Below are 12,229 nucleotides of genomic sequence, written 5' to 3' on the forward strand. Positions count from 1 at the left end.
TTAAAAAAATTAAACTGAATTAAAGTAAACTGGGATCCCTCTGCAAATGATATTCTGCTACTGATATGGATTCGGATAGATTAAGTAATTTGCACAGTCCCATTTCTTGCCCTCCTATTGGTTCTTAATATCCTTTCCAAAACATGAACATGAGAATCCAGAAGCCTTTTAGAAATGATTTTACACAGCTCAAAAACTGTGGGTTGTGAACCTTTTATCCTCTTATTTCTTTTAAAGTGACCTTTCCAATGTAGATGTGCTGCTATACTGTTCTTTGGTCTTTAATATGTAAAGGTATAGCTAGTCCTTGACTTATGACCACAATTGAGCCCAAAATTTCTAATGCTATGACATTTGTCAAGTGAGTTTCGCCCCGTTTTATGACCTTTTTTGCCACAGTTGTTAAGTGAATCATTGCAGTTGTTAAGTTACTAACAAGGTTGTTGTGAATCTGGTGTCCCCATTGAACTTTGCTTGTCAGAAGGTCACCAAAGGTCACTGTAAGTTTGAAAAAACAGTCATAAGTCACTTTTTTTCAGTGCCGTTCTAACTTCGAATGGTCAGCAAATGTGCTGTTATAAGTTGAGGACCACCTGTAAATGCAGATTGTACCCCAAGATTATATCCATTTTAAGATGTGTTTTAATGAAATGAAGCAAGCAAAGCAAAAAATATTACCTGTTTTTACTCTCCTGATGAGAATTCTCAAAGTTCTCCATTTGTCGAATGATTCCTGTCTTTGGGTTCTACAAAGAGTTGGCAATGAAAAAAACAACACTTCAAATATTTATTATGCAACAAGCTCCCTCTCTGCTTTTACAGCCTTTCATTAATTGAATCTCACAATCTCCTGCAATTGAATTAATCACCATGGATTTTAATGAAAATGCTATGCCACTCATACCTAAGCCCAAATCACAAACAGCTGACATATCAGGTGATATTTTAATTGTGGAAGAAACCCCTGAGATGAGAGGTCTGAAATTTTTTTAAATGCCTCTGGACACTCATTTACATTGAAAAATTTCTTTGCAACAATAGGAGAATGTTGTAGTACTTTAAAGAATAACAAACGAGTTTACCAGTTGTTATAGACATTTCATTTAAAAAAGCCCCTTAAGGACACAATCAAGAAATGAGTGATTGAACTAAGTATGAGGACTTAATTGAATTTCAGAGCTTCTTTCTAACCAAGATGAATCCTTTAAACTCGAGTAATGTTTAATAAAATTGAGAGATACAGTATTTGTAACTATGTATTGTAACCCTTCAAATAATGTACAGTATTATAGCTGTATGCAGGATTTTTTTTTACATAAAATGCATGTACAGTAGTTGGTTTTAGTCTCCTTTTTTGCAATAATAATATCTGAACAGAAGATTAAATTATATTCAGCTAAGCAGGGGTTTCCAGCTTGGGTGTAGTGAACCATTCATTTATAAAAATATATAGACCAGGCTGAAAAAGAATATAAATCGGATTCACTTGGAGATACAGGAAAAATGAGTGTTGAGATCAGATTTCATTACTAAGCAGTAAAAATATCCCTGGAAGATATCTCATTAATCAAAGACAAAGATGAAGGCAAAACTAGATTTCCCACAAGAAAAATTAAGTCAGGAATGATCTTCTGATCCAAAAAGAACCATGTTAACCCCAGTCATAGTCAATAAGTTGTAAAGCTTCCAATATATGATTTTGTTATGATGCTGAGATAATTAGTCTATGAGATAACATCAATAACAACAACAATAATAAATGTATGGACTATCTTACTATAGGGTAACTCTGAGCAGCTTATAGTTACATAAAATCTAAAACATAAAAAGTTAAAAACCAATATTAAAACCAAAAACACATGGGGGATGGTAGGAGCTGTTATTATTCAACCAACCACCTCCATTGTGCTGATCCCCAACTATTTTGGAAGGAAGTACAGAAGACATTTCTATCAAAGAAATGTAGGGCAAACTTTATTTTGATAAACAATTTATAAAGTATTACCACCATGGCATAGAGACATATCGAATATGTATTAAATTACTTCAGTGTTCACAGTGGAAATATTATTGGCATAACATGAAGCAAACTAGAAAAACCTAAGCAGGTATGACACAGAATTCCATATACATGGCCCTACAAATATACTGTATATTTATATTTAATTTATATTTATAGGGCTATGTGTATGAAATCCAAATCTGAAAGAGAAAAATGACTGCCAATATCTGGTGGATTGAAATGGGCTCAGAAGACCATGTTGATATATCATGCAACAGTATTTACACAATTCAAAATATCATTTTTAGACTCTCCAAATGTGTGGGATTTAGCTTTCAAATTTTTAACACAGAGGCTGAGAAATTCTAAAAGTAGAAATCCATACCTTTGGAAATCTTCCAGGTTGGGGGAAACTGTTTGAATATATACAGTAATAATCCAAAGAGAGAAAAAACATGTTTTTTCTACTAATCAGATAACGTAATTATTTAGCTATCCTTAAAGAATGTAGATAACATTTCCACTGCATAATTTATATCTCTACGTAGGCTCCTTTTAATACTTAATTAGTATCTGCTATTGTCTACCAAGTCATTATTTTTAATCAATGTTAAACATTAAGTTCTAATGACTTCAGTATGAGAGATTTAAGAAAGTGCATTAAATCCAAATTGATTTGTTTTGATTGGAAGTTACCCCATTTCGGCAATCGACATGTTAGCATGTTTAAAGGACAATATCATATTTTAAAATACACACATTTATGATAGAAAACTAAGTACCGGTATGCAAACCCCTGAAAAATAAGGGGAGAGCTTTTTTTTTTGGAATCAGATTATAGAAACTAAATATTATATAATTTGTTCCACAATTAAATTGATTAGTCCTAGGTCAATATAACAGTGTCCTACTAAAAAATGCAGCTCAGACAAATTATTGGTCAATAGATATACACTGACCCAATGATTTTTATTAATGGAACAACAAGAGAATGTGCATGGGGGGAAGGGGTGTTAAAATCATGACCTCAGTACAATTATATGTAAATATAAAATAAATTTACCTGGAGGAGATTATCATGTTATTGAACATTCTTACAATATTATTTTGTTTAAGATTATGCTAATCACGACACCACTCTTTAAATTAACCAACTGATTGAATATCCCTGTTATTGATTATGAAAATGTGCCTAAACCAACTTTAAACATCATTCTCTGTGGTCTACAAGCCTCAGTTCTGAGTATCAGGTCAGAAAAAGCACTCTAGATACTTTTATTGTTGAATTCTTGGTGCTCTCAGAGTTTGGTTGCTTGCTTGCAGAAATCAGCCATCAATAGATAACAGAGATAAACCACATTTACATCCCATTCAAAAAAGAGAATACAAAAGCTAAGAAGGAAACAAAAAAAAAAACAGAACTTATCTTCTCCAAGCAATCAACACCTAGATAAGCAGGGATTAAGACCAGACAAACAATCAAGCAGAAAACAATAATCTAATCAAGGAACTACCAAGAAAATCACATCTCCACTAACACTGGCAGAACAAGCTGCAAGCTAAAATAGAGGAGCAAACCCCACACTCAGTCTCACTATGTTACACAGTGAGTTAATGGAATATCTGTAAGCAAATAGTAAAGGTTCTTGCAAGATACTCAGAGAGTATCTTGCAAGGACCTTGCATCTGAACTACACGTATTCTGTTCTATTGGATACTTGTAATAATAATAATAGCTAAATGAATTCTGCATCAGATAAAATTCTGTAATGCTACTTAGCACTTCATAATACTAAGAAAGGCAGATAAAGAAAGAAAGCCTTTATCAGAGTAAAATAAATAAATTCTACAATGCAAGTTGCAGAATATGAAACACTATGATGGGTCTAATAAGAAAATCTGCCTGTAAGAAGGCACAACTCCCCAGTAGGTAACTGCAAAGAAACACAATCCTTCCATCTCCCCACCTCCCACAACCATCTGGTCAGAACCTATCCTTCCATTTCCCCTGCCCCCCCACCATCACAACTAATGAAGTTTCTTGGGTGAGAAACAAAACATTTTGTTCTTTTCTTCAAGGAAAGCTTCCTTTTGAAAAGCATCTTTGGGACAGTCTCAAAAGGTGGGGCTAAGAGTGCGTTCTTCAACAGGTAACACATATGGAACAAGTTCTCAAACCAGAATCTGACTTACTCACAGCTACAGACTATTCCACAATCCTTCCTAATATCATATATCCACGAATATCATAAAACCAAAAACTGTGTTTTAAGTTTCCACAGATTTATATCAATGCAGAAGAAAGCACAGTGGGGGGGAAGATTGTGTATGCCAGCAAGTCCAAAGGGCAAGATCTATAACCCATTTAGTACATAGACCAGGGGTTGTCAACCTTTTGGACTTCAGGAACCACCAAACTCATAATTTTAAATCCCGCGGACCAGAGACCCTGGAAAAATCCCAAAAAAAGTCTGCAAGAAAATTCCCCACCCCGTTTTCCCACCGATCAATCATTCTTTATTTGGGATCACAGGATACCGTCTCCAGCTCCGTTCTCAGGGGGGAGAGAGAGAGAGAGAGAGACTTTTGGCTTCATGCAAGACAAGCAGCAGAAGTCTTTCTTTCTCTCCCCCAAACTCCTCCAGAAATGAGTCTTTGTGAGACTTCTCGCGCCGGTGCAGCCTCTTGGAGCAGGATGCCTTGCACGGTCCCAAAGACTCATTTCTGGTGGAGTTTGGGGGAAAGAAAGAAAGACTTTTGCTGCTTTCCTTGCATGCAGCCAAAAGCAGAAGAAGCGGAAAGAAGCAGCCAGATGGCCAGGCCAGGCGGGTGGGGCGAGTGGGGCAAGTTCCCCCCCTCCCCTCACTACCTTGTGTTGTTCGCAATGAAAGCAACACAAGCCTTGTGTTCCCGTGGGCCATGTGGGCAGCACAGCCTTGTGTTCCCGTGCAGCCTGGATTAATTGCTTTGGGGAGTGCTTTGGGGGGTGACATTTCTCTGCGGACCACCAACATTTTCTCACATACCACCAGTGTCCCCGGCCCACGGGTTGGCGACCACTGACATAGACAGAACAATGAAAGGACCAATGATAATTGGTCAGAGATGTTTCTGGTCTGAAAAATTGTTTTTAAGACACATTTTTTCTTGTCAGTTAAGTATTCTTTAAGAACTGTAAATGTATGAAACAACTTATCTCAGGGTAAAAACATCAAAATGCATTTCTTAAGAGAAAACTTGTCTCCAGAAACTTCATGTTTGTTGCACAGTGAGCCATACACTAGACATCCATAAATTCCAGCCCTGTTTCCTTTTGTCTGCAAATTATGAAGGAGGGCAATACATTTTCTCTATCTAGACAAAAGAACATTAGGCAACTTGTTTCTATACTATGACTTGACACTATTGGAGAACGACTATCAAGCAGGATAAATAAAATCTTGCTAGACAGATAGCTGGCCAAGAATGGTTGTTAGATTCATTTCAGAAATTTTAAAGATATACTGTGAAAGCTCATCTGTACTCAAAGCACTAACTATACTCTCTACTATGAACCAAATTCTGCTCCAGCCTTTTGGGAAAGATATCACTTCACATTCCTGGCAACACATTAATCACTCAAATTCTTCGACTTGAAAAGTACGAAATTTCTTATCAGTTTGGCTCTGGAAACATTAAAGTTCAGAGGCACATTCAAAAGTGATTTACAGGTAGTCCTTGACTTATGACCATTCAAAATTACAATGGGCCTTCCCAAAGCTAATTACTATTTTAATAGTTATGATGGCCCCATAATAATCTGATCATATTTTGGGTGCTTGGCTGCTGGCTCACCTTTATGCCCATTTGCAGTATCCCAGTCATAGGACTGCAATTTGCAACATTTTTGCCAATTTCTGGTGTTACCTTCCAGTTTCCAGCAAAAAATGGCCATTGGGGAATATGAATTATCTTAATCAGTGCAGCGTTCACTTAACCACCAAAGTAAAAACTGTTCATAACTTCCAATCTGTTCACACAATGCCACGACTTATGACCACAAAAACATATGATTGTAATTATTGTGTCAATCACGGTCATAAGTTGAGGACCATCTGTATTTTGATTAAAGGTGAAGATGTATTCAATTTGAGTGGAATTCCATGCAGCATTGACTGCAGGGGAAGTGAAGTGAAGGGTGAAAGGGCAAATGACAACAGGTGTGTAATGACACTATATGAGAGTTGTCATTCTGGTACCATCATCTTTTGTTTCAAATGCAGTGTGCTTGCCAGTGTTGCAACTTTCTTCTGATACAATTCAGGCAACATTTTTTCCCCATTTCTGACTTTTCAATAATGGATGAACATGCTTGGTTCAATTTCTCCTGTGTGGTCTCTCCTACAGAAGGTGTGCACATAAGGGCTTCTTTGTCATTTGTTATGGTTACCCCAAGCATCTTCCTATGTTCCTTCTATAAGTGTAAGTCATGGTTACTGTGCTATACCAACCATGGGAGACTTTCTAATTTCCGCAGCAATTCCCATAAGGGAAATCAACTGAATGTGGTCAAGCATGAACTGGCATGGTTAATCTAATAAGATATTGTTCTAAAGAATTCTGAACTCACCTGCCTTTATTTCATTATTGCATGATTATAAAAGCTATTTGAGCCAGCTTGCAAAAATACTCATTTTAGAGTTCATGGACTTAAATGTGTGGAGCTAGTTTTCTCTCTATTCATCTTTGCTAATGGTATAATAGCTGTTTTATGCTCATAATGTTATGAGGATTATTACTGGATTATTGTGCCAATAATTATACAACTATTTTCTAGAAAATAACTGAATTGGAAAATATGCCTCATCTTAAATAACACTGATGAAAAATGACTACCTTTACACAAATTCTTAATCATTTTTTGTTGCAAACTGTATTACACTTAATCAAGAGAAGAGGTATGGATAGCCAATTCATTTCACCTGCAAGGCAGAAAAAAACCATGGAGAAATAATTTCATTTGTATGGGCTCCATGTCTTTTATTATCTGAAGATAGAACATCATGTCACTCATTTTAATTAGAAATACATCCTTTGAAACACGAAGGTTTTCTGGTCTGAAGAACCCTCCCATGATTAGTGAGGCTAAATCTGTGTAACAACTTTGTGCAGTTAACATCAAACAGTTCCTCCAATTAGCTTGTGAGTAACACTTAAGAACTATTGTCTTTAATGATAGCAAAGCACAATTTAAGGTTAACACAGTAGATCCATAAGCTCTCACTTCATTACACAAACTAGGTAAGATCATCTTCGGTGCTAGGAAGGAGTGGGTTTTGCTTTCAATTTATATTCTAGTGGCTTGCCCTGTCAATGTTGGTGGGGGTAGAGGTTCTTTGGTTGGGCTGTTTATTCTTGGCTTCTTTGGCAGTTCCTTGATTGGGGTATTGTTTACTTGATGGTTGGTCTGATGTTAATCTTCAAGTTAATCGATGCTCATCTAGGTGTTGACTGCTGGTCGGGAGGTGTTTTGATCTTTTTGTTCCCTTTTTATCTCTTTTGCTGTCTGTAGATAGTTTATATCTGTGTGTCTACCGGTGGCTAATTTGTCAGAGTGCCAGGCTTCTAGAAATTCCCTAGCGTTTTTGGATTTGGCTTGGTCTAGGATGGTCAGTTTCCCAACTGAAACTATGGTTAAGTCCGTTCATATGTTGTGAAATTAAAGAGTTTTCATCATGTCTTCTGATTGCTAGTTGGTGTTGCTGGATGTGTTCTGCCAGTTTTCTGCCTGTTTGTCCTATGTAGTGGCTGTTGCAGTCATTACAGTGTAATGTAAATTATTTAGCACTACTTTTTAATACCAACTATCAAAGTCTAACATGACCTTAATGTCCTAAATCCAGACAGGTGTCAGCGTTCCAGCAAACCTCCATTCCAGCTAATAATTCTGAGACAGACATCTCTCAAAAGTTTCTTTTATTTGGATAGTAACTGGCATAACTGTGGAATCCCGAATCTGAAAGTTCCGGCCTTCCTTACAATAAGTAAAAACTACAAATCCATCCCCTGCACCCATCATCATAAAACATGGCCCAATCACCATCTGTCCCAAAGTAAGACTTCCTTTCACTATGTGCAACACGACCTGACCTTGAATCAGAAAAAGAATGTTATTATGTCTAACTAGATCCACTCCAATGAATTTCCCCCTCCCAGGCTCAATTGGGGCAGCGTCGGCACATCGGATCTCAATATGGCTTCCAAAGCTGACAACAGGTGTGATACGATATCAAGTCCTATGTCCCAAAAGTGCTGGACATTCTTGGGGTTTTTTTCTTGAAAACTTTTAGCTTTTTATCCACGAAGTTTCTTTAGTTCTGAAGAACCTTTTTTGATAAAAAGTGAGATGTTTTCAAGGAAAAACACCAAGTAAGTCCAGTTGCCTTATGGAAAAGCACCGTTGGGACAACGGTGATCTGGATGATTGAGAATCTCCATAGATATCAAGTCTGTGGTTTCAATTAGCACTGAAAAGTCCAGAAGAATCAAATAACTAGCATTCTTTCCATAGTCTGTAGAGCCCGAAAGTTGAATTATCACTTGGAAACCTGACATAGTCCTCAGCAGGTTATCCAGGAGTAAAGCATCCAATGCTTTCCAGTGTATGCCAAACCCAAACTGGTTAGATCCATTCCTGTCTAAGCATTATTTCCTCCACAGTCACAGAGCTAAGAATCTACTACTCTCAACAATATTGATCATTGATGCAGCTGTTTAAATTCAAAGGATCTAATAATGGCTCCTTTAGTTGAAGGTGAAATTTAAGACTTTTAGAAGTTCTCAAGAGAACCAATGCTAATATATGCAATAAAGTATACACAACCATATGTCACTATGTAGCCCTATGCCAGAAACGAATGTGAGACTAATAAAGGAGAATAATTATAGCTCAGGTTGACATGAGGGGTCCTTGGTGCTCTCTGAGCTTGCTTGTTTTCTTACAGACATTTCTACACAACCAGGCTCAAAGAGCACCAGGGACACCCCCCCAAATGTGAAACTCAGCGCAAAGAAACAAACTATGTGCAGTTAGGGAGCAGCTATGAGGAATTGCTAACAGACATACTCATCATTAAGATATCATACATTATTCCTTCTATATATGAACATTTACATTTAGAAAATTTTACTATATGTAAAATGTTAGACCAATTGATGGGGATGACTGCATTTAAAATAATTTCCTCATATGGCTTATTATTTATTTGGCACATGGCTTAAGTGACAGCAGTGAATAAAAATTGGCTTACTTCTGAGAAGTCTACCTTTAAGTAATTACTGTGACTCGGTAATACTAATACCACATATTCAGTTTTTTATTTTTAATAAATTTACAAACATTTCTAAAATTTTGTTTTCACATTGTCATTATGGGATTCTGAGTATAGATTAATCAGAAAAAATGAATTTCAACAAATGTAGAATCAGGTTGCAACATAACAAAATTGACAAAAGTGAAGGGGGCTGAATATTTTCTGAATGTACCGTATTTTAAATTCAGGGGTTTCATAGCTCTATTTGGAAAAGTACCCGGAAGTTTCAAAGCAGACATTGGGAACGGCTTGCAAACTGAATACCTTACCCAATATCATTACTAGTCTACATTTTTAATCTAAGGTTGCTCACTACAATATATGTTGAGCCCTTTTTAAAAAAAAACCTAACTGAAACTATTAAGCTATTAGCCTAATTTCCAACTGTGGAGTTTAAACTATTTCCACATCAAGAAATCAGTAATATATCCAAAAATTAGAGTAGAGGTAATGTAATATGCTAAAAGCAACATGTTTAAGGGAGAAAGATATTTACAGATTGTAATGCTCTGCTATTCATTTCATTAAAATTAACACTGCTGATTGCTGTTGCAATGAACTATAATTTCATTAATAAAATGATAGAGGTTTATGTTAATCAGAGCAAATGAGAAGTAATCTTCATCACATAGTTTACACTGAAATTCCATATAGTTTCAAATTCAGGTTCTGTTTTGGCACCATTAAATACATTTCCCAAGAAACTAATTTTAGTGCGAACATTTGTCAAAACCTGACACAGGCCTTTTACAAACAAGAGATAAAGACTCTGATTTCCATGAGTAAATTAACTCCCCAGTATCGACCAGTATCACTGACCTGCAAGCCTTACACTGAATTAATTACCTGGTCATATAATCAGAAACAATGTTCAGCATTTAAAGTCTTAATAAACAAGGCTGAAAAAGATTGTGAAAGGCGGAAATATTACAGTGAACTACATCTTCCCTATGTAAAGATATCCAGTACTGTATTCAGTGACAATTTCTACCATTTTACTGTACATTGCTACTGCTTTTACTTACAGTATTAGCAACCTGAGATCCTGACGCAAGCTTAGACAAATCTTACAAATGCAAGGCATAACTTCCATTTAATTTATTTCCTATGCATTGTCACTATTACTCTACACCAAAGGCTGGCAGTAATTTCAAGACAGAAATTCCAGCAGAGAAAAATGTCTTTGAAGATATACAATTGTTTCTGCTGGAAATGTTCACATGCACAATTACTGTGGCCAGCATTAACAATTCCACTCAAAGAACACAGTAATAAAACTACATTAAAAGACGTTTTTCATCTGGATGTATGTTAGTTAATACCAGACTAGAACAGTTTCACTGAAGGAGCAATTTCAATTAAACTAATAGTTCTGCTAAGCAATTCAGTAAATATATACATCTCAAAAATCTCATTTATGTAAGATTAATGTATACATGTACATGTATAGGCACATGTATGTATGTATACAATGTTAATGTGAGTCTTGACGCACTTTAAAGGTAAAAGATTTATTAAGATTTTAACTTTTACAGACCTCATTTCATTAAATGTATGAAATATGTGTATGTGTACAAAAGCATAATAGGAAGCCCAAAACAATTGACTGAATATTATTACTACTAGAATTCCTTTCCTTTGGGGGGGGGTTGAGGAGCCCCACAAAAAATCACAATGGTGTCACTTTTCAGAATCAGTTGCATATATTTTTGATGTTCAAATACACACTCACATGTAAAGAACATTCTGCAGATGCAAGAAGTGTAAGATGTAAAACTTCATTCATATTCATTTTAATTTTGGATACAAAGTTCTGCTATTTATTTTTGTGGTTTGTTTATTATACAGGAATACACAATCTGCTACCTTCCAGGTACTATTAGTGTGTACATTTCACATCAGTAATCCTGGCTACAGCAAATGGGAATGACTTTGGTGAATTCTGACTATCGTTAAGGAAGGGGGGGGGGATGCAAAAATTTAATTCCTGGCATCCTATTAAAAGTTTTAAGAAAAGTATTTTGATGAAACTCTGAACAGCTGATTCCTGTAGGAATAGATGATTATAAGACAATTATATAGACAAAAAATTATAAATTGTGAGATCATTAGGCCATGAAATATGATTTATGAGTTCTTTATTACAGAAACACAGATATCCATAAAACATTTCATAACTCATCTGTCCCTCTCTGTGAATGTTTTGGTATGCCAACAAGGAGACAGATCAAATGTGAGTGGAATGCTTGAAGAAGCAAGTACTAATCCATTCCACCTTTTCTATGAACTGAACAAGAAAATGTTATGGCTCTCTATCCAGAATTAAAATCAGGGACGTGTCTCCAACTACCTCAAATCAGGGATCTGGGCTGCAAAACTCCAGGCAATCACTGGATGGCAGCCAAGATACAATGATTTCCCCACTTTGCTGCCCCCTGGTGGTTGACCCCATTATTACAGCCCAGCTCCAGATGCCTTATCTCAGATTTTTAAAAAGTTAATTTTGCTCAATGACCAGACAGTGTAAAGCTCAACATCTATAAACCAAAAAGAGCAAGAACCATCCTCACAAATATCATGATGCCCCACCAACTTTCACACCTCATGTGTGAGAGTGCGGCAGCCTTTTTCAGGCACACCAAATAACCTCGGTGGTTGGGGAAATAACAGAACAGAGTTGGAATCCCAAAGGTGCTTTTTCAGGAGGCAATTGGACTTTCTAGGTTTTTCTTTTCTGTTTTCTTTTTTTAAGACGTTTAGCTTCTTATCAAAGAAGCTTAGATAGATACAGATACAGATTAACAGAGTTGCAAGGGACCTTGTAGGTCATTTAGTCCAACCCTCCACCCCCACCCCGCCCAAGCAGACCCTACAT

At 36.3% G+C, this 12,229-nt stretch overlaps 1 protein-coding gene across 4 annotated transcripts in view; it reads right to left on the minus strand.

Annotated features, from left to right (window-relative positions):
* Nucleotides 1-12,229, minus strand: part of LOC113417636 (lethal(3)malignant brain tumor-like protein 4) — a 57,341-nt gene that overhangs the window by 43,723 nt on the left and 1,389 nt on the right. For 3 of the 4 annotated variants that reach the window (XM_087970732.1, XM_026676131.2, XM_087970733.1), the window contains exon 2: nucleotides 679-746. In XM_087970732.1, coding sequence (XP_087826858.1) covers nucleotides 679-719 — 41 coding nt within the window. In that variant the 5' untranslated portion in view covers nucleotides 720-746. Of the gene's footprint in view, nucleotides 1-678; nucleotides 747-2,387; nucleotides 2,412-12,229 lie in introns of those variants that run through there. The other variant, XM_087970734.1, reaches the window with a different exon arrangement.

Source organism: Notechis scutatus, chromosome 8 (genome assembly GCF_049901735.1).
Source record: "Notechis scutatus isolate UNSWTSFEM ecotype Mainland chromosome 8, rNotScu1.2, whole genome shotgun sequence".
Taxonomy (NCBI): Eukaryota; Metazoa; Chordata; class Lepidosauria; order Squamata; family Elapidae; genus Notechis; species Notechis scutatus.